We start from the raw sequence: 23,817 nt of genomic DNA on the forward strand, positions 1-23,817 counted from the left end.
CTCCAGCACATTCCGCAGCTGAACGCAGAACAAAGCGCCCAGGGGGACAAACACTGGAAAATAAGATTCAGTGGCTGCTGCTGAATCAAAGGGGAAATGCATGACAGATGAGAGGGGCTTCGTTCCCCCCCTCTTTGTCGGTCACATCCCTGCAGAGCAGATCTCCAACACACAACCCTTCCCTTTAACACAGCCCTTCTAAAGAAAGTGTTAGAATGCATTAAAGTGCTGTCAGAATAATATTATCAATGTGACATCAGGGAGACTTAGAGCTAAAAACATTCAAGTAATCTATTAACTGGAATTCTATTCAAGCCAATTGACTGTGGAAAAACATCCTGAATAGTTTTGGCTAATATTCTGATAGTCATTTAAGCGAAAAATCCCCAAAATGAACATGTTTTCAAATGTGAGACTTTGCTGCTTTATTGCAATAACTTTAGACCTTCAATACTTTTATATATATATATATATATATATATATATAAAGACAATGCAGAGAAATATACAAATATATAATGTCATTTGAATGCATTTAGTTTGATTGATTTTGGTGGTGGTTGCTTTATGTTAAAAGCAGTTTTTAAAATTCCCTGCTTAAAGTTTTTGGAGGTGTGCTACTTATTTTGGTAATTTTATAGTGATATTAAATGAATCAGAATCAGAATTAGATGACTCTCCCCAGGGGAAGTTGGGTTTTGCTACATTTTAGATTAAAATAAAATAAGGTCAAATAAAATGTGTCTAAATATTAGAACTGACCATAAAGATATAAAATATTATGTAAAAAATAGTATTTAATTTACTTTATTAGTATATAAAAAGCTAATAATGTAAAATCTGAAAATAATCCTTAGATATAATCCTTAATAAAGTTGGTTGACAGCATAATCAATAATGAAAATAATCATTAGATGCCAGAGGTTGAAGAAGTACTCAAATTGTTTACTTAAGTAAATTTAGAAATACCAAAGAGCAGTTACAAGTAAAAATCCTGCATTCAAAGTCTTACTTAAATAAAAGTACAAAAGTATTGGCCTCAAAATCTACTTAAAGTACAACAAAGTCAAAGTATTCATTCTGCAGATTGGCCCATTTCAGAATAAAATATATGATACGTTTTATAATCAGAATCAGAAATACTTTATTAATCCCAAACTGGGAAATTATTGATCATTAAAGTGTTCTCAGAGCTGGTAACGGTGCAGCTAGTTTGAATGGCTTTGTATACTGCAGGGTAGCTGCTGCATTTACTGCAGGTGAACTAAAGTCTGATTTAAGGGCTGATTATATTTACCATCATTAATCCAAATCTGAAAAGTAACTAAAGGGATTAGATAAATGTAGTGGAGTAAAAGTACAAAGTAGAAAAGAAATTGAAATATTCAAGTAAAGAACTCAAAAATCCCTCAAAGTTGTACTGAAGTGCAGTACTTGAGTTAGTGTACGTAGTTACTTTACATCACTGGCTGCTGCCCTTAACTAAATTAAATGGTTAATTTAAGAGTCGTAGAGTAGGGTAAATTCCGAGCAGTCCCTGAACGCCTCCTCAGTAGTTGCCTGGGAGGGATGGAGCGGCGGCGCTGATGTTGTTTTCTCCGCCGCACATTTGTCTAACTGTCGACCCCGTCGTATCGACGAGCTGCTCGGAACCTGCTGCCCGGGAGCCCGCCCTGAATGGACTACCAGATCACCGAGACTACACGAACACACCTTTTTAATTGCACAGAGGAAGAGAAAAACTACCAGGGTAGCGCGGGGATGCTTCGCGCGCGTGTTGTGAGAGTAATGATAAGTATTTAGACAAGTCGCTCATTAACGAGTAATTACATAAGTGGCGTTTAAACCGCCAGTGTGGTTCGGGTGTTTGCTAGCAGCTAAAATTAGAACAACTCGCTGCCACAGAGGACACGGTGGTGTTTATTCAGCGGGACTTTTTCATTTTTCCTCAAAGCACCTTTTGGATTTTTTAACACAAAGCAAGTGTGGAGCCGAGGACGAGGTCAAAACAAACCAACACAGGTAAGGTAACAATCTTGTAGCTCGTTTGTACTAATGTTTAAGTCGCGTGAGTATCAGGTTCGGTCGTATTATGGGTAAAAAAGTAAAAGTGGGCATTTTGCCTCCATAAGTTATTCCTCTGACGAAGCCTGGGATGTTTATATGACTGTGTCTTTGTCTCCATAATGATATATTCCATAACAAGAAGACATAGTATAATATAATATAGTATAATATAATATAATAGATATTTATACATTTTGGCAAGTGCTTTTATTTTGTTGACGCACATACCATCGGTCAATGGGGTTTCACTGATAGGTAAACAATTGACTATTGTTAGATTATGAAATCATTTGGTATATTAAATTAATAATTTAATATTTATGTACGGAAGAGGATGAGGCCCCCCGAGAAAAACTCCAAAAATCCTGAAGTTAAAGTCAGAATTCTAAGAAAAATGTCAGCTTTTTTGTCAAATTCAGATTTTTAATCTCTGAACTCATAACACAAATAAATAATCACTTTTGGTTAGATCCCCCCAAAAACATTTTTCACACATGGCCCTAATCCTAGGTTCTGTGAAAATTGACAACGATAATAAATGATTAAGAACAAAAGTTTATCAAATGACACATTATTTTTAAGGTGATTATGAGCAACATTGCTTTACTCAATGCAAACTCTTACTGAACTGAGTACATTTCCAATAATCCTGCAGTAGAACAATTAGATGTGATACTGCTGGATTGTTTAGAACTAGCCCGTCAATACCTCCCTATATCACATGACAGAGACCCTGGTCCAACACATTATGCAGGCTGACATAAGCAGCCCCCCTCCTGGCATCCATCCAGCCTCACTTCATTATTTCGTGGGGACTGCCTTTGGCTGCAAATCCTGAAGTGGCGGTTGCCTGTATAGCTGCTGCCTCCTGAATGGGGACGATTTAGCTGATCTTCTGTTGTAAGTCTCTCCTCAATGTCATTTCTGTGCTTTCTTCGACTTAGTGTCAAAAGCTTCGACTCACTCGCAGTGGACCATTAAGAGAGGATAAAAAAATCCAACATATTAAGTGTGATGGAGTAAGTGCAATAAATACATCTCTCCTATGTCTTCATCTCCACTGCCAAAAACAACCGGAGTCATTTTTTCGTAATTCCACCTTATGCTATTTGTTTCCCTTGGAGGGAAAAGTGTGTTGCGTGGAATATAGCTGGGCACGCAACAGGAAGGAACATCCAGCTCAGATTTAACAAACAGACCAAAGAAGACGGGCTGTAACAAGAGGAAGGGTTGCTGGCAATGATCTCGGGCAAACCCAATGCCAGATTCCTTTTCTTTGCCTCGTGCCAAAGCCCTCCGCCCCATCGTCTTTATCAAAAGCCCATGCTGCGTTTACCCCTCTTCCAGTTCTGTCGCGGCGCTATCAATCATATCTGGCTTTCAGCAGACTCTTCTGCTCATTAAGGATGTGAACCTGTAGGTAGCCTGCAGCCCCCCCCGGTCATTCATCTCTCTCAGCGGGGCGCTCAGACTCACATCTGGAGCAGCATTTCAAAACACGACTCTAAGCAGACATGCCGTGCATGCTGAAGGAGATGCAATGCATTTTTAAAGGCTACCTTTCAGCAGACGTGGGGCTGAGCATGACATTGACCTCACTTTAGGTGTGATGTTTATACACAAATCTGTGATGGTATGTTATTTGCCAAAAAAGCAAGCGTGAATAAAACTGAATATTTCAGTACAAAGGGAAGTGGGGATTACCAATAAAAGACAACTTAGGGCTTCATGATGTGGAAAATATTAAAAAAGCAGGATAGGATTGGTACCAAACAAGTAGCCTATGTTCCGTTTAGTCTGTAGACGGGGATATCTCTGCAGCTCCACTATGTTTTCACTCAAAATGGTATTTTTACAAACATTTAAAATATTGATCGTCCTGCGATTTTATTTTTGCAGTAGTCCATATTGCGTTTTTGATATATTTTCAATAATTCAATGCAGATGGCATGTCATTGGTTATGGTAGTTAGAGGAAATACTCTGCAGGCTTTGCATCTCATTCCCTTTGTCCCTCTCTTTCTCTGCTGTTTTGTCTCTGCTAAGACAAGTTGAGCTGCTTGTGTGTGTGTGTGTGTGTGTGTGTGAGATACAGGGTGTAGCCTCAGACTTCTGTTTCCCCTAAGGCAACTTCTCCCATCATGAATACTCCTTTGTGCTCTTAAAAGACGCACAACTGAGGTGGACATCTTGATAGAAAAGAATAACACATTTGTTTATGCGCAAGTGGAAAAAATAGAAGGTGTGATGTGATATTTATTTATAGCCGAGACCTTATGACTTCACCATCGTCGACAAAAACTGCATGCACAACCTGAGATCCTTCTCTTTGAAATCCTGCTGTTACTGCAAACATTTTCTCTTAAAGGTTCCTTACACAACTTTACCGTCCGCAATAAATAAGTTTCGCAAAAGAGCTTGAATTGAGTCAGTTGATTGAGAATAGAGTGGTGAGGTGATGTGTTTTTATAGGGCAACACGGAAGTTAGCATTGCACAGCTTCCTTGAAAAAAAAGCAGCATCATTCTTCCATTGGATTTCAGTATATTGTAGAAAATACACATGTTATGATTCCTACACATTTTGTTCAGAAGGATAATCTCCACATATAAACACCACCAAAGCGTAAATGCAATCACCACAAGTAAAAAGTCAACGTTGGGCTTTAAAGGAACCAGATCACGGTCACATGACTGCACGCTAAATGTGGATAGTGTTTTTGTGGGGATGACGTTTCGTAGTCTCATTTAGACACTTTTCCAAGACGGGTTTTAAGACTAATTCCTGCACCAATTTTGAACACATACCAACGCTGGCTTGAATGCCTCACATTCCAAAAAGTAAAAGTTTATCACTTATCATAAACCGTCCTATATTCATGGTGGATTAGTTTCACTAGGAGTCGAAAAGAGACATTTAGATTGAACTGTATTATTGCATTTTCAAAACACATACCGATGCCCTTGTCTGCCTTTAATGTGCTGCATCCACCTCATGCAGCTACGCACCCTCATACCTCTGGCCTGTTAACCCTCACAGCCACAACAAGCCGTCCCCTGATAGCCCATAATGCATCCCCGTGACGCTGCCCTGCCACAACACGTGTCACCACTCAGCGAGAAAAGTGCCAGGCGAAACCCTGGAGGCCCTGAGCCCAGCTTAGTCACGCCATTGCGGTCAAGACGGCCCTCCACCAACTGCAAGATGCTCTGATGACTCCTGACAGGCTGCGAGCTGGCACAAACACGATCTGAGAAGCAACCAAAAAACACAACACACAGCATGACAGTGGAAGGGCTGGGGGAGGACGCATTTTTGGGTCTGAAAGAACCTGATTAATCTAACCGCAAAGCCTCAAACGTTGTAAAAGGTTATCCCTGTCTGATTTAAAAGAATCATCCCCAAATCAAAATTCAGATAAAGTACGCTCAAGTAAAAAAAGAGTACTCAGTTGTGTACAGATATTTCTGTATTTGTTCTGTATTACACTCCGGGGGACCTTGCCAGTCATGGCATCGGAGGCCACCCATTAAGAAATGCAAAAATATTTTCGGTCGATTACAAAACTGTTGTAGGAAAAAAAACACCAACAGTCCATAACCACCACAGTTCAACCCATAATTACAAAACAGTGCTTCCAATTAAATTTGCCTCAACAAACTTGTCTTCTGTGTCAACTTGATGATACATTTCTTAAGATGTGGTGGTATCGTGGTACTGTAGGTGCTAGCTCGAGACTCAAGCTAACGACGTCCCCTTGCCTCAGGATGCTGGAAAATGTGTATGGGACGCAGGAGACTCACTCTTGTAACATCTTTTTCCCCCTGATAATGCTACATAGTGAAAAACAAGTGTGTGTAGAATTGAATAGGAGCAGTGCTAGTTAACGTTAGCTATTAGCAGGTGTAAGGCTAACAAAGGTTTCTAGAGTTACACTAAGGTGCGCTCCAGCTCTGTGAATTAAAAAATGTCATCGGGGTAAATGATGTAGTTTTCATGTTGTGATACATTGTTTTCTTGTCAAATTCTGTATTGTTGGAAACTATGTAGAAACACCATTGTTTGAAAATGTTTTGATAGCAATATAAAAAAGATATCAGAGAGGAAATCAGGACCTCTACTTCCTAACAAAATCCAGAGTGCTCCACATCTACTTAAGCTTAACATGTCCTACATTCAGAACATACAACATTGACAATGAATGGTGTGATCTGCAAACAGAAAACCTAAACTAATATATAAAAGGCAAACAAAAAGTATTTCTTGTCAGTCTAAGTCCTTTAAATCCTTGCTATAAAAACCACTTATCTGTGTGTTGAATAATTGGCCCATTTGGGACTGACTCACTCTCCAAAACGGACTGCAAGAACTCAAAGAATTGCATCACCATCCTCGTCTTATAACAATCAAGTTGATTTTTTGAGTTCACTTTATAATGAATGGTTCTGATTTCAACACAAAGTATACCAATTGTACATAACATCCCTAATGGTGTTGGCTCAAACTAATAGATGTATTAGCCGAGATTTATTAGAACAAGTGCAAATGAGGGTTTAAGTCTTTCGTAAATCACCCCAAAAATCTGCTCAACACTTAGAAGTTTCTCTAATCCCACATATTTTGGAAGTGCTTATTAGATGTCGCATATATTATGTAAAAGGAGACTCCATGGATCCTGCTGTGATATAAAGGAGGCAGTGGAGGTTTTGGTGTAAGCTCAATATGCCTTATTTCTGTTTTTGCATTGATCGTTGAACATGCCATTGCAAAGCATACTAACGCTCCTCTGTGTAGAAGGCCCAGTGAGGATGTTCTGAGTGCTTCTGGGGGGGGCTAATTTCTTGATATTTGAGTTGCTTAATTTTGATTCATGGAGCGCACAGTTCCTTGTTGAAGCTACTCTAAAAGAGAATTGACGACTATTATCTTTTCTCTATCTGTTTCCTCTGGCTGCTTGCTTCACCCAGCCTGCCAGCACTTGCACACTCTCCACCCCCACGACAACAGGCATATTGGTAGGGTGAAGCTTCTCCATATTAAGGATGTATCCCTGCTTTTTTTCTCTACTACAGAGTAGAAGGAGAAGATATTCAGTCATCCCCTTTATTTGTCATTCATCGGTTTTCTGATCGGTATTGTACCTGCAGTTTTCAAGCTTAAATGGTGAATGGATTGTATTAATATAGTGCTTTATCCAGTCTTTACGACCAATCATAACGCTTTTACAAGTCATCTTTCACCCATACAGAGAAAGCTGCCACTTTCTCAAGTAGGCTAACATTCACATAAACTCACACACCATTGGCCATGCCATCATTAGCAACTGTGGGTTAATTGCCCAGGTATAAATCGACATGTTGACTGGGTTGCGAGGGACCTGGGGTAATATGAGATGGATTTAAGGTAGGGCTAGGCTATATGGTGATATTATATCCTTATTGGGATATAAAGCTACAGGCTAACCCTACAAGTGATAGCATTTTTTTGACTTTATGGTTATTTATCAGCATCTGATTGTCAATTTCTTTTTAGATATACCAATAACCAACCTTACAATGTTGTCGTAATATCGATATAAAGGCATTGGTCTACAAGTTCGTGATAATGATTGTCCTCCGTATGGCCCAGCCCTAATTTTAGGTAGAAATGAAATGCAAACAACTGTTTGTTCAATTAAATTACCTAAATAATGGTAGTTTGCCTTAACTGAGCATTTGGAAACTTGAATATAACATACAGATATTCCAATAGTATTTTCAATAGGACATACTGTACATGCAGGCTGCGTAGGAGGGTTGGTGTGATACACATTGCTGCCAACTGCAGGGCATTAATGCGTATTGACAGTTTTCATTCTTTTTTTTCCATAAAGCATAACTTAAAGCAGCAGGGAAACAGTAAAAGTAGAAGAGAAGAAAAAAAGGCAATAATACAGATTTTATAGGCTGTTCTCGACTACACACATTTAAAATAATGTAACAGGTGACCAGGTAGCTTTGTAGAGATACAACAGGTACTGCACATGTGACAGATTCCACCAGCCCAGTCCCTGTCAAATCACATCGCGTTCAATCTCAGTGTGAACAAAGGCATGAGGCATCAAGCTGAAAAAAAAAAAATGGGAGCAGGGGAGGCACTGCTAGTCCTCAACTTTTTTCTCTCTGCGAAATTCAAAGTGCTGCGGTGATCACAGAGCTCCGAGGAAGCTCGCTGCAGAAGCTCCTGTCAAGGCAACCACAGTATACGCCCACTTATCTCCTCACTGTGGAGTCGCAGTGCTTAGATTTGGGCCACCACACAAACTGTCAATGCACACACACACACACACACACACACACACACACACACACACACACACACACACACACACACACACACACACACACACACACACACACACACACACACACACACCTGTCTTGAGCTGTACAGGAATGACATAGACAGAGACTGACATGTTCAATAGTCTACATTGTCAAAAGTGAGTGAGAGAAAGGATTTGTCTCACTTTGTACATGGAGAATGACAACGCCCCCCCCCGTGCTTTATACATAGAAAACACATTTCACTTGACTTTTCTGACACCTTCAGAAAACCTTCTCTACTTTAAAATTGGCCATTTCAAATGAACTTTCTCACCATTAATTGTACTCTATGGTGTAACACCCTCTAGTACTTTAAAACGATTTAAGTGTCTTCATTTTGTCCTCTAGTCAAAGTAAATGCACATAAAAAGTATTTTGAAGATTAAATTAACCAAGAAGCCATCTGATTCTCTTCAAAGATGGTTTGCTTTTTAGCTTTTTGTGGTTTTCCCTTCCATGTAGCATGTTCTATATGTTTTGGTGCATGTAAATGGTCTGCAATGGCTAAAATCCCTGTGTTCCCTCCAGAGGGAGTCTCTCTCCCACACACTCCCCCTCTGCCTGAAACGCCTTCATTGGACTCCTTTTTTCACTCCTGTAACATAATGACATCACAAGGTAACACTCTCGCTCTTATTGGCTAGCGCTCCAACACATTGTACGTGAAAGGCTAAGGGGGGACATCTTTAAGTGGTTGACTAATCCCAACAGAGCCGGCCAGCTAACCAATCAGAGCAGACTGGGCTCTGGTTTCCAACAGAGGGTGAAAAGAGGTGCTGCAGCACAGGCAGTATGAGAAAAATAAAGAGCTTTTTGAACATTAAAGCATGGAGACATGTTACAGTAGGGGCTCAGAAGACAAAATTGAACATGAGAAATTAGCGTAATATGTCCTCTTTAACTTAACCAACACTAATTATGTGATGGAGAAACAGGCAGAGAATAGTTAGCTTATCCACAAAACAGAGAAGTGGAAAAAGATTGGATTGGTTCAACATCAATAAGGGAATTGCAGTCCAGTTTTTGAAACGTTCTGGTTAAACCAAACGATCAGTACATATCCCACAAGTTGCTGTTACCACAAAACTGTGGTTAAGTTGATAACTGTTTAGACATATAGAATGTTACAATAATCGTGCAGCACTTTTGGAATTCAACAGCAATAATGTTTCTAACTCTTGTACTGTGAACATAAAGGTTTATTCTTTGCACCATGTTAGTCTATTAAAATTGCATTAGTTGCTTCATTCTGCAGATGTTGAGCGATGGCACATTGCAAGCTGGTGTGTGCTCCCCTCATGCTGTCTGGAATTTATTCTGATGTGAAAACCACAGACATGAACTCTTTCACTGCTATCTATTCCCATAAGGCTCAGAAACACTAAGCAAAAAACCTAGCCAAAAAAACAGGGAGTAAACACACACACACACAAACACACACACTCTGTCAAACACATGCTGGATCGATTAACATTTTTAAGGCTGCAGAGAAAAAAGAGAGCTCACAAAGTTTGTTAGAGGCACGTTTGAAACTCCCCAGGAATCATTGAACGTTTATCATAAATATATAGCTTTTCTTTCAAATGCACACTGATAGGGAGTGTGACATGTATGCCTGCGACCAAAGACAGCACCACTTTCATCGTAAAGCCCTGCTGTGGATAATGTGAATCAATTAAGGATACAGGATGTGAAAACAAGTAGGGGCTGGCGGGGATACAGGCAGTCTGCGCAAAAATCCAGTCCTCCCACTCGTTTGTTTGAGGGAAGTTTGCTCGGGATTCCAGAAAAGAAAAGCACTCGTCTGTGGCAGAAGAGTTAAAACCAGTTCAAATGATGTAGAATGCAGCCTGACGTCACGCTTGGTTGGCCAATCACGTATCCATTCAGTCAAGTAAATGGAGTTAAAAGCAGCCAACAGCTTAACAGCTAACTAAATGGATGCTCGATAGCGGGAGTTCTGCAACAAGCTCATCAGGCTTAGTCCCTCCGTCTTTTGGAGTTGAAGTTGCCTTTAAATGTGGTTGGGATTATTGTAACCATAAAGTCATATGACCATGTTTACTAAAAAATGATGCAACATTCTAACCCTTTTGACCTTGGTATCTGATTTCATTATGATATTCTCCCCACTAAAAGATGATACATTATCATCATTAAATGAGTGCCCATCCCTAAGTGCATTTTACAATGACAACGGTGTCAGATATAAAAGTAATATTATAAATAATATTTGAAATTCTAGGTCCCTGATTTCAGACAGAAGTAAATGAGAGGAGGCTTCCCTTTTTTCAGTGGTGGCCTAGATTTTGCAGTCTCAAATGTCAACCGTCGTTGGCAGATCTTGTCAGCTGCAGTTAGCACAATGAGCTAAAGCTTATTCCATGAGTTGGTTAATACACTGTCTGCTGCTAACCTTTTTTAGCTTCCAACTGTCCTTAAAAAACGTTTAAAAGCAAGAATCTAGCAAATAAAGTTTACACGTTTATGATACCTACACGTTTTGTCCAGCGGCGTAATACCCACGTGTTAAAACCACTTTTATTTGAAGCTTAAATAAAATTGCCTGAAATAAAAAAGCTTACGAACAAGCTATTAAAAAACAGGTTTACACGACTGCAGCACCGCTAAGCATATTAGCGGCTAATGTTTGGCGTGATGACGTTTAGTAGCAGTAGTCACTTTTTTTATAAGACTAGTAAAAGCTTTAGCCATTCACCAAATTCATGGTATTTATGATGTATTTTATGTGGTAAAACAAAACGTAAAAATCTATCAAGCCTACATTAACCACAGGGTGCGAAATGCTTAAGACTTTGGTGTTTGTCCGACTGTCAATGTCGAAAAATAGCCCCTACTGTATACACGTGGTAATGTGGTGCACCTCTGTCAACTGGCGTAGCCTTAGTTGACTTTCCTTGTGAATTATTTCAGGACACTACAAGCTGTGGGTGTCAAAGTGTGTGTGTGTGTGTGTGTGTGTGTGTGTGTGTGTGTGTGTGTGTGTGTGTGTGTGTGTGTGTGTGTGTGTGTGTGTGTGTGTGTGTGTGTGTGTGTCAGCGCTGGAGGGAGTGAGTCAATCACAGCAGCAGAAATCATCCCTGCGGGCGATCTGTCTCCGCTCATGACAAGGCTCCTCAGGCACTTATCTTTGCTTCCTCCTCTCATTTCATCCATCCCTCCCTCTGTCTCCACCTCTCCCCATCCTCTCTTCCCATTCTCTATCCCTCCCACAGTCGTGCACCGGCACCGCTATTAACTCCTCATCATCAAAGGGTGTAATGAAAAACAACGCGAGATAGAGAGTCAGACAGATGAAGAGGGGTGAAACAAGAGAAGAGCGAACAGAGGTGAAGCTGCGTCTCACACACACTTAATCGTGAACAATCGCAGGTTTTTTCCCCTCAAATACACACTGTCAAACACAATCGCTCACCCTCAATCACATTCCTGCCAGAAAGGGAGAGAGAGAGAGGTATAATTCCCCCCCAGGAGAATTTCCTCTCCATGTTTTTATTTCTCAACCCTCCATTTCTCCCTTCCTCTTCACACACATTTGTTCACACTGTCTCCTCCTCCTCCTTTTCTTTGAAGAAGTATTGCTGTACATGTAGGGAAGCTGCTCTGTCTCGTCTTCTTTTTTTGTTCACCCCCCTGGTTCAGAGAGCTGTCTACTGTGACCGCTGTTGAAAGGATGTCAGCGAGAAAGAGAGGGAGATTGAGATTGGGGGATGAAAAGGAGTAGAGGAAGTGGGGGTGTTGAGAGGGAGGTCCCTAAAGAGGGCAGGGGGAGCGATGGCATGCATGTTTCTTTGTGCTCCGGCGAACGTAGCAGCAGCAGCGAGGGAGGTGATGGAGATGAAAATAGCTCCGGGTAAAAAGTAGCTCAGGGGGGAATCGAGAAGGGCTAAAGCTGCTAATTAACCATGGCACTCGCGCTCAATAACACTGACATAATTGGCCCTAGTTGGTGGTCCTCTGTTGAGGGGGGGCTCAGCAGTGGAAATGAAGCCCTTACAAGTACGGTTTAGATCTGACAACACGTTGTAAAGTGTGATTAATCTACAATGTGACGTTATGGATCAGGACCAAAACTGGAGTTGCAGGCTCCAATGGACTCGGATAATAAAACCTGATCTCTCTCAACTGGGCTCTCTCTCTCCCTCATCCAAAAGCATTTTCATCGGAATACATTGCTTCATTGTGGGAAGGCACAGGAGTAATTGGTCTTTTATTTCCCAAAGATGTAGAATTTTCTGCTGCAGTCCTTTACCGTTGACACACTCTTGCATGAGGTGGAGGAATCAACAGCGAATCGAATCACTGTCATTCTCCGTGATCAAAAGGACTATAGAGTTTCTTGCCCCGGATTCAAGAAACACAACAGACTGGCTCTCAGTGTCTTCACAGTAGGGCTCTGTTTCCTGTTGGAAAAAAAAACTCAGTTGGCGTGTTAGTGCTACTTGCTTCAACAAAATATGCCCCCCTTATGTTTCTTTGGATCTATATCACTTGAGTCTCAAACATCAGGTGATGTTACTGTTTATTACACGGCTTAGTGGAATAGTTGATTCTAATTGGTAAATGTGGACATTCAGCAGTCAGCTCTTTTTGTGATAGTAAACTGTTATTAAAGATAGAAGACCGTTGCTAAAAACACTGTGATCATGGGACTTACTTCGCTGTCATATCAATCCGCAGAAAGAAGTCTGGTCAAATTTAATCTCAGCTATGGCCAAAAAAACACATTTAGTTTCCATCATCAGAAAGCACCGTGGAACACTCCTTAATGTTTACTTTTACACTCTTGGTCTGGGGCAAAAAAAACTAAACTGCAAACTTCCTCTCTGATACACATTGAGTCCCTAGCTGCTTCTTTACACCCGCCATAGTTTGATGCATGTCCTTCAGAAAACCCCCCACTCTGCATCGCCCCCCCCCCCCTTATATTTATATACTGTGTGCATATTACAATAAAATCATACATACACGTACAGTGAGCGCACATTTTGAATAACCTTTATTGACAACTTCTACATGTTGATTGAACCACCTTTTGTTATGGGAAGGTTTCTGTTGACCGCCAGTGCCTTTATTGGAAAGATGGAGTTGAATTGGGACACAGGGTCACGTACTCCCCAGCATTAATTCAGCAGTACTTGGATGCCAGATCAATAGATTGAAGCACTTTTTGTCCTATGGCCAGTTTGTCTTTGGAGAGCCTACTGACCCCAACAAATGTGCTTCGGCAGTCACAAGAACAGGAAAAGTCGCAATTCAGAGCAAGGTAGTGTCATTGAGTGAGGGTAAGACAGAAGTATCGCTGCAGCATCGGTGATGAGACGAACGTTGTACTGCACGGTCGGAGTCGATATTAAAGCATGCTCGCTGAACCCTCAAAATATATCAAACGTTAACGCTGTTCTGTGTAATCCATCACTACCTGGGGTTGGCTAGATTGGTTTCGTAGCAGCAGAAGGTGATGTTTTACCGGCGTTGGTGTGTCTGATTCGTCAGTGAAAAGCAAACACTAGAAAAGCAGCAAGCTGAAATAAAACAGTTCATCCAGGCAAATCAGGGAGCTTATTGAAGCGGACATTTTAATCAGCTACCCGATGGGTGAGGCTGAGATGGTGTCGCCTCGGTTTGGTCTGTCAAGCTGGGTTGTGGGCGATGATATCTGCTCCTGGGGGCCGGTAGAGGAGGGGGCAGAAGAAGCTTTGAGAAGGAAAGGTGGTGACAGGGAGGGTCGACCGCTGGTGCCTGAAACAGCTGGCTTTGCATTCTGCATGAAGGGGAGGAATCAACAGCGAATCGAATCACTGTCATTCTCCGTGATCAAAAGGACTATAAAGTTTCTCTCCACGGATTCAAGAAACACAAGAGACTGGCTCTCAGTGTCTTCACAGTAGGGCTCTGTTTCCTGTTGGAAAAAAAACTCAGTTGGCGTGTTAGTGCTACTTGCTGCAACAGAATATGCCCCCCTTATGTTTCTTTGGATCTGCGTCACTTGAGTCTCAAAGTTATTACTGTTTACTTCACGGCTCAGTTGAATACTTGATTCTGATTGGTTATTCAGGGGGTCTGCTTCTTTTTTTCTATAGCAAACCTTTCTTAGGATAGAAGACCGTTGATTAGAATGCTATGATCAGGGGACTTCGTGCTTTCATATCAATCCGCAGAAAGAAATCCGGACAATTCAACGTCAGCGGAGGCCGAAAAAACACATTTGATTTTTCCTTCAGAAAACACCATGGGATATTTTTGAATATACATTTTTATATAAATGGAAAGCAGTTGAAGAGAAGGAAAGATGTTATAAACAATGAGAGCTCGAGGACAGAGAAACCAGAAGAACACTGACAGGAAGTAAACACTAAAGGGAACACGGTGTTGTCTCTGGTAGTGTTTAAAGACTGGTTCATGGATAAGAAAAAGTTAACAGACTCGGACAGTTACAGAAAACCTCCATCAGTGCTGACGTCATCTAAGTCATGTTTCTATCGTTGCAGATCAAATTGTTGCTTTTTTGTAGAATGGAATACTTCACTTAGCGGAAGCAATAGAAATATTATCAATGTGTTTTGTCAAATGTATTAGTAATAAGCGGGTTAATCTGTTACTTGCCTCTTTGCACTGTGCCCTTCTCCTTTGCTTTATAAATGACCATGCTGTTGACACAACCTCCCAGTGTGATTTCATGAGTGAGATCCATTTCACCGAACAAGTGTGTCAAACCTCTCGCTAACTCTCCTACCAACTAATCACCGGGGAGTTCATGGTGTGGGTGGGTGTCATCTCTCCATCTGTGTCCCGCTTGTAACAGCGCCACGCATATCACAGAGTCGCCAGCCATCTGCCAGTTTTTACTGCGCACCAGTATTGTTGTTAGATTTGTCCTGCTGCTCGCACAGAAGCTGGATACTCCTCCACAACTAGGACATATAAGTATCGTACACATCTTGTTGACAGTTACCACATCAGATGGAAAGCATACTAGGGCCGGGTGACATGAAGAAAAACACAATGTTTTTTTACCAAATACCACGTTATAGATGATTGTGACTATAATGTAGAGTTGACAGTTGATGTTTGCACAATGAGAATTTTTTAAATAATAATAACAAGGCAAGTAATATAACTGCTAGTACAGTATAGGAAATGGCATCAATTTATCGTATGCAGCCTTTAAAACCAGGAAACATTCATGGTTTTACGAATTTTCAACTCGATCTAATCTCATATCACAATTCAGATGTTATAACAATATGTTTCATAAACCCAATGCATATGCAAAATTCTTGTTGGAATTATGAAGATTTGATGAAAACGTTCTCAGACTGATATCATTACAACTATTTAAACAAACAGTAGGAGATGCATTTAACTCATTTCACCTTGATTCCTCTTTATTCACTTATTATATGCACTTATATTCTTTATTTCATCTTTTCCATCCTGTTTTTTTCCAAGACTTGAATCAAAGAGAGAGATGACCCTAGTTTTGTCCATGAATCCTTTCCTGGACCCAGAGGGAGACCCTCCGCTCTCCACATTCCCGCCCATATGGGAATCGGAGCGCTGCAAGAAGACCTGCCTATCGGACCCAGCCCCCCCCTGCACCTCTGAGGAGCCATGTGCACAAGGTAACAAAGATTCAGTCGTGTATGTAATTGGAATATAATCAGATGCTGATCCGCAAAGTTATTTGGTACCCAAGGATTTGGCACCTCATCTTATAGTCCTTGCAATATGCCTACCTGGAAGTTAGCATCACAAGCGCCCCATCAACAAAAAGCAATAGGATTCCTCCATCGGATTTTGGAATATTGCAGAAAATAACATCTTGGGCAAACACATGTTTATGATACTTACATATTTAGTGCAGCTGGATAATCTCTACATATTAACACAACTTCAGGATTGTTTATGCTTGATTGCCAGAACTAAAACCTTCACGTTAGCCATTCACCAGTGGCGCATTTACTGACGTATTGTATATGTCATACAACAAAAGGTGAACATCTCTTCAGCTTGTGTTAACAGATCTTATTTTAGCCATAAAACCAAAAACATGTCAACGAAAGTGCTAAAATGCTAAAACCATTTCCAGTTTTAAGACTCATTCCTGCACGACCCTTTGAACCGTATACATCTTATCCATCCACATGTCATGGCCCTGCGGTCAGAGTTTTAAGCACTCCATCAGTCATAATGGAACGTCTGAGTGTACAGCACTGCTACATGGTGCTGCACATGCAAATGAGCAATTGACTAAATAACATGGTAACAGGTAAGCAGTAAGAGTAAACACCTTCATTACATATTAAGTGTAATTTAAGGATTCATTTAATTACACTGCTATTTGAAAAGTAATTTCAGAATCAACTGAGTTTCCAAAGGAAGCTGTCCTTTTGTTCAACTCTAGCTTAACCAGGGTGGCTGTTAACATGTTTACTTTGCCTTTTTTTATGAATGCATCAGACATGTTTTAAGGCTAGTGTGCTGCTTAGTTTTATATTCATGTTGTTTTTACACCACTTTTTTTACAACTCTTAAATGTACGATGTGTCCGCAGACCCCCCCTGCAGACGAGCCCCTGGTCATGTCTCAGTATCAAGGATTGCTTACTTCAAGAGGAAGTTTGTGGATGATGATGAGGAGCCACCCTTCAGCTTCAGGACATACTGCCAGACTGTAAGCTTTGACACACACATTCTGACACTCACAGTACACAGTGTATCCCAACTGACCTCATTACAATGCCTCACTCACTCCAGTAGAAGGTACTACTGTGAATTTAGCTTAAAAACAATGTTATTGTCAAAGCTGCAACCAAACGGTTTACTATTATACTGTTGTATCATTTTTCATCATTCATTTATATGAAAGAAGGTACAAAGACCTGTGTCCATATTCATATTCAACCAACATTTCCTATACGATGTAATGTGATTACACAGTTTCCTCTATAGTCATCCTACAGACACTTAGGAATCATCAAAATCATCATCAAATTCAAAATGTATTCAAAGTAAATCCGGATGGCTCTTTTTATATAGATATTATTCTGTTTTTATAAAAGACAAATGCATGTTGGATCATTTAAATGTTGTAATTTATCAATGTGGGGCAATTTAAAATACTTAGTATATTAGTAGTACAAGTCAGTTAAATATTACTTTTGTACAATAGTGGAGTAAATGTACTTTTTGCCACTGGAAGTGCTACGCTGGTTAAGGTAAGTGAGACAGAAAAATATATAAAACCCCTTCCCTCTATCTCTGGAGTCATTTATATTTAGTTATGTAATCTAATAGTCTCTGGATCTGTGGGTTTTATCAGCTGACTGGTTACATATACCTAACGTGTCCTTCAGGTTGCCCCGGTGCTGGAGGAGCGCGCCCACGTGCTGCGCCTCTCCCTGGAGAAGATGCGCTTCATCGATGACCCCGAGGCCTTCCTCCGGCGCTCCGTCCTCGTGAACAACCTCCTCCGGCGCCTGCGGGCCGAAATCCTTCTCCAGAGCGCAGACTGGTGCTTCCCCCCCAACCCTGCCTTCACCCCCGGCCCTTGTCCCCCAGCCCCCAGTGCTAACCCCGCCCACCAGGCCCTCCACGGAGCAGTGCCCAACCGCATCTGTATAGCACCCCAAGCCGGACCACCTTTCCGTAAGCGCTTCCGGATGGTCCGTGCGGGACAGGGGGAACTACGCCAAGACTGCGCCCAGACGTGCTGCTGCATCTACGCAGCGGCAGCGGCGGCAGGGCACTACCTCCACCTCCCCTTCTCCATGTACGACGCAGCCCTCTCCACCTGCCCATCTGCCCCGCACTCCTCTTTCTTTCAGCTAGCAGGCCATGGTAAGTTAGGGCTGACAGTGGCAATAGAAGAGCATGACGATGAGGATGAAGAGGAGGAGGAAGAAGAGGAAAATGAAGATGAAGAAGAGGGGGAGGAAGAAGAAGAGGTTAGAAGAGAGGCAGGGACTTCCCTGGATGTTGTTAAGGACAAGTCAAGCCAGAAAAGCAGGACTAGGACCTTGCTGGGTCACGCACACACAAGGACAGAGGAAGACAGCTGCGTGACAGATAGGGAGGAAGAGGAGGAGGAGGAAGAAGAGCAGGAGGAAGAGGAGGAGGAGGAGGAGGAAAGGCAGGTTGAGGTTCAAAAAGTCAGCCTGTGGCGCCGCAGGGCTCATAGACACTGATCTTGCTTTCTGAGAATGTAAATGTAACCATGAGGACAGCTGTCATCAGGTGAAGATCATTTGTCCTCAGACGATGGAGGTGTGAGCTACCTACTATAGTAACGCCAAGTCAGCTTTTTTGAATGTGCTAATAGAGTGGTGCAGTAATGATGTCATTTAGTAGCAAGGGCTCCCTGATCAAATATCAAATGGGATTTTTCCATTGGATATTGGAATATTGCAGAAGATAAGCTCTGTGGCAAACACATGTTTATGATACCTAACAGGTTAAATTCAGAAGGATCATTTTTGGGATAATTGTGAAGCTTTATGCAAAGGGCAGCAGTAAAACGCTAACCTATAAACGAACCACATCATGGTTGCATGACTTCAAGTCAGCCCCGCTAAGCTAAGGCTGGCTAATGTGTGGCGTGATGACGTTAATTAGTCTCATGTAGCCGCTTGTTTGCAACCGCCATTTTTATGACAAATAAAAGCCTCAAACACCAGTGGGGTATTTACTGACGTAGAACAAAACAGGAAAATCAATTCAGCTTGTGTGAACCACAGACCTTATTTTGGAAATATAACAAACAATAAGTTGAAAAACCTCTGACTTCGAGATGACAGAGCCTGGATGTGCTAAAATGCTAACTCATTTCCAGAGCTTAGGACTCATTCCTGCACTACTCTATAAACTTCAGGATTGCGCACATGAAACCTTGTATTATTTTGCTCGTGTTAAGATCAAATAATAACTACATAGAAAGATCTTGGCCACTGTTGGCACTGGAATATTTTCGAGAGATAGATAGATAAGTAGGTCATATAGGGTGGGCTCTTAAATCCTAAAAGTGAAGTGATGGGTCTCCAAGACCATTTTTACAGCCCCACAGCACAAAACTAAAGGTCTTAGTGGGGTTTATATTGGTGCACCGGTCTTGTTTCAGGACCCTAAACAAGCCTACAATAGGTGGATTTGGGAGTGTGTGCTTCTGTGCGTGTATGTGCGTGTGTCAGCAAGATATAATGTAGCATTTTAAAACTTGATTTAAACAGTTCTTTGAATTAAACATGGGTATATTTTAAAGCTGTCTCAGGCAATGGCGAGCGACTGTGCTGCAGTGGCAGCATCATGTGTTTTTCTTCAAATTACTTTAAGAGACAACAATCATAAACATTGAAAATGTTAAATCACAAGTTCAAGTGCCTTAGTGTTTTTATAGATTCATGTATATTGTGTTTTAATGTAATTGTTCTTGTTGCTAAGTATCTTGCGTTCCAAGTGACTGCGTTTAACAGGACACAGGCATGTAGTTAAATGCAGGGATTCTTTCAAGTGTCTATGAAAGCTCAAAGCAAACTGAATTTCAGCCCCCAAAATGCATGTTTTATAGCATTACGTGTCTTGACAACGTACAAACTTGAAAGCAACTTTCATGTGAAGTTGCTAAAGTCTTGTTCAAAACCTCCTTTACTTAGATTCAATCAGGAGAGGCTTGTTATTGTTGTTGCTGTCCATTGATGAGGTTTCACCAAAAGTCTGCAAAACTGTGCATAGATTCACGACCACAGTTTTTGCGACGCACTACAACAGAAATATGGATATGCAGATGTATAAAGGAGTTTTATGTCCCTTTGCTTTAGCATCATTTTCAATCATAAACCCGGACATTTCTGCACCCAAGCAGGAAATAGTACTTCTCATAACTCTACACACAAGTGTGTCAGTTTTATACTTTGGCAGCTGTATGGATTTAACTATTTTAATAAAAATGTTAAAATAAGTTGATTTAAAGGCTTTAGAAGTTCTTGAAGGCTCAGGATGTTGAATTTGGATATTATCAGGCTAGCTGTTTCTACCATGGATGTATGAAGAGATCTGGATAAAGTGTAGGAGGCGGGGCTTGTTCATTCCTTTGAAAGTTGCTCAGTGGCGCATGAAGCCAACATGGCATGACTCTAGTGTTAAGAAAACCCGGATAAATCCAGGATCTGGGCCCATAGAGCATGTGTTTACCCTAAGCCCCATTTCCAATCCGCTGCATCACAGCCCGGACTCATCTCTTTTCAAATATATGAAATATATTTATAAAAGCATGTAATTCTAGATTGGTTTTTAGTGCATCTTACAACTTTTAGGTCCAAATGATTTAACAAAGGGCTATTCAAATGTTCGTGCTGGGTATTTTATTCAGCAAAAAAACACAGATGCACATTTCCCAATGTAAGTCAATAGGAAAAAGTGAATGGAATCACGGACTGACACATCAGTTGTAGTACCACCACTTGGCCACTAAATCACTTTCAGTCCACAGAATGCACTTTCAGGGGGCTTGGTTTCTACCTGCTCCTATTACTAGGATGGGTTAAATGCAGAGGACCAATTTCACTGTGTGTGCTCTGCTGTGTGCATGTATGTGACAATAAAGAGGGCTTCATCCTCCGACTCTGTCTTCTATCTACCTGTTGCAGTCTTTATGCTATGGTTAGCTACCTGGTTGCTACTCCGTATTTACATTCATGACAGTGATATCACTCTTACTCTCGGTAAGAAATCATTTTTTGTGTTGCAGGCAATAGAATTCTGTAACCATGTATCTCAACATTCCTAGCTAAATATCACGTCCTTATCAGACTTTACATTTGTTATTAGGCTAAAAGAAACCAATCAAGGACAGACACAATACCAAGCCAGTTCTAATCTACATGAGCCTTTCATGACGGCATGATCAGTGGTTTCTCGTTTTGTTGGTGTGTCTCGTTTGGAGCCTCTGAAGCTTAGGGTCCTCACTGATGACAAACCAAAGCAGTTAAAAATGTAAAGATTATATCAGTCAGTAGTGTTTTATTTTTTTGTGATGCACCATAAGGTACAAGAATTGGATGCTCTTTTTGCTTGGTGGAATTATTCCTGCCTTGCCTCTTGTCATATCTGTTTTTTCAGATGTATATAACAGTTTGCATCCCTACAATGGCCTCACAGTGACACATCTACAACTAGACAAGTTGAGTACCAGCCTATCTCGTTTCTCTTAACCCTAAATAATAAAACCCAGTGATTATCAGTGGTATTTTTTAAAGATGAATCATTTTGACAGAACAGTATTTGTTTCTGGGACGAGAACATGTAACTGCATTGTCTGTTATAAAAAAATTAAAAAACTGAACTGCTCTGACAATTGTATGTGATGTTCTGTGACCAGTGTAAAGATGAGTAAAAGAAATGTTAAGAAAAAAACGTGCGTCCTCCTTTATTCCTTAACAGTAACACTACAGTTCACAGTAAAATGACATACAGTATTTGTGTTGATATGTTTCACTATTGCGGACCTCTGAGGGTGTGAGTGTTGGTGTTTATCATTATTTGGGGACACCGTTCTGTTTACACATTCATTTTGTGGGGACCTCTGAGGGTGTGAGTGTTGGTGTTTATCATTATTTGGGGACATCATTTTGTCAACACAGTCACATCAAGGGGACCTCTGCTGGGTGTGTCTGTGTGTGTTTTTCATCTTGCTTTCGTACTATTTGCTGTTTACTCGAGTGCAGTACCACAGATTATTGCATATGCCAAAATGTCTTCCCGGTGTCAATTTGCTGCTCAATTCTTGTAAATTGTTTTGACATTACGCTCAGAGCAAGTCGCCCCCACACTCCTCCCTACACTCTCTGTAATATCTATATAGGGATGCATGCACGACAAAAAGCCAATGGGATTTTTGAAATATTGTAGAAAACAAGATCTGTGGCAAACTAATATTGAAATACTCATTTTTGTTCATCGGGGTGATCTCTACACATTTACACCACCGTTATGATTTTTGAAGAGTTACCGAAATTGCCAGATGTAAAAAGTTATGTTGACTATAAACCACTACATGATCATTGCATTGCTTTGCATCACCACCTAAAGGCGGCTAATGTTCAGCATGATGACGTCTGGAAGTCTCATGAAGTCACTTGTTTGCAACCACTGTTTTAAAGACACAGAAAAGCCTCAGTAGGGTTGAGGTATGTACTGATGTATTTTATGCTGTTGATCAAAACAGGAAAATCCCTTAAGCTTTTGTTAACCACAGACCTGATGTCGGTCCTCTTACCATGACTTTGAGATGAGGGAAGGTGATAAAATGCTAAGTGATTTCAGGTTTTAGGACTCATTCCTGCGGAACTCGATTGTCCCTGAACACTCACTCATTGTAGCATTCTACGTAAGGATGAGCCTGGGACAGTTTAAAAAAGCACTTTCTCACTAATATAACGACTGTTAAAGAGACTCTCTGAACTTGTCATCCAGTGGAATCAGTGAGCTTTAAATTAACCCTCCTTTGATCCAGTAAGTGTTCTCCATGTGCATCCTAATTACTGGATTATTTCTAATACTGTGCAGTTTTTGGATGACATTGGTCCGGATTGCTTGAAAGCAGTTAAGCCATTGTAGTGAAAACGGTGCAGTGCGTGTGTGTGTGTGTGTGTGTGTGTGTGTGTGTGTGTGTGTGTGTGTGTGTGTGTGTGTGTGTGTGTGTGTGTGTGTGTGTGTGTGTGTGTGTGTGTGTGTGTGCGCAACAGTGTGAAGTGGGGGAGGTTTAATCCCGGGTCTGAACATCTTGACAGCTGTGTTGCGAGGTGAAGATGGAAGATCATCATTTCATGACACTTCTGCCACAGGGTGTGTGTACCCTGCTGCTCAGCCCCCACCACACACACACACATTTCTTTGCTCCTACTTCACATTCCTCACTATCACTGTCTCTCGTGTCACTGCACTCTATTACCGGACTGACTGCTTTTAATAGATATGGAAAAACAACAAACACCATTTCCATTTTCCTTCAGACAACTTAGATGTTTATCATACAATATTGAGATGCAAATTCAAAGGGATTAATTTAGCCCATTTCCATTGTGATTTGAGCTTCGTGCAGCGTTTTCATTTAAACGCTTTTAGTAAACGCTGCACATATTTCCTCAAGTTGGTGGAGATGTTTCTTTATATGCCTGAGTTTTTATATTTGTATCGTTTTTGGAAAGTGCAGCTCGTTTGTCGTAATGTAAGTGTTTTGGGCGGTTGTAGCGCTGTCAGATGAAATGAAGATGTTTGTTGATTCATATTGTTGATTAATCATTTCTGTTACAATTTAAAGTTGTAATTTCATTACATTTAGCCAACCTTCGAACTGATAATGTTGACCAT

General features: G+C 41.0%; 1 protein-coding gene across 1 annotated transcript; it reads left to right on the forward strand.

Annotated features, from left to right (window-relative positions):
- Positions 1–1,597: 1,597 nt before the first annotated feature.
- On the forward strand, positions 1,598–21,838 carry sertad4 (SERTA domain containing 4). The gene is made up of 4 exons (XM_063908056.1): positions 1,598–2,022; positions 15,905–16,077; positions 17,010–17,128; positions 17,811–21,838. The coding sequence occupies exons 2-4, from the start codon at positions 15,924–15,926 to the stop codon at positions 18,639–18,641; spliced, it is 1,104 nt and encodes a 367-aa protein (XP_063764126.1). The 5' UTR covers positions 1,598–2,022; positions 15,905–15,923; the 3' UTR covers positions 18,642–21,838.
- The last annotated feature ends 1,979 nt before the right edge of the window (positions 21,839–23,817 follow it).

Source organism: Eleginops maclovinus, chromosome 19 (assembly GCF_036324505.1).
Source record: "Eleginops maclovinus isolate JMC-PN-2008 ecotype Puerto Natales chromosome 19, JC_Emac_rtc_rv5, whole genome shotgun sequence".
In the NCBI taxonomy this organism is placed as follows: domain Eukaryota; kingdom Metazoa; phylum Chordata; class Actinopteri; order Perciformes; family Eleginopidae; genus Eleginops; species Eleginops maclovinus.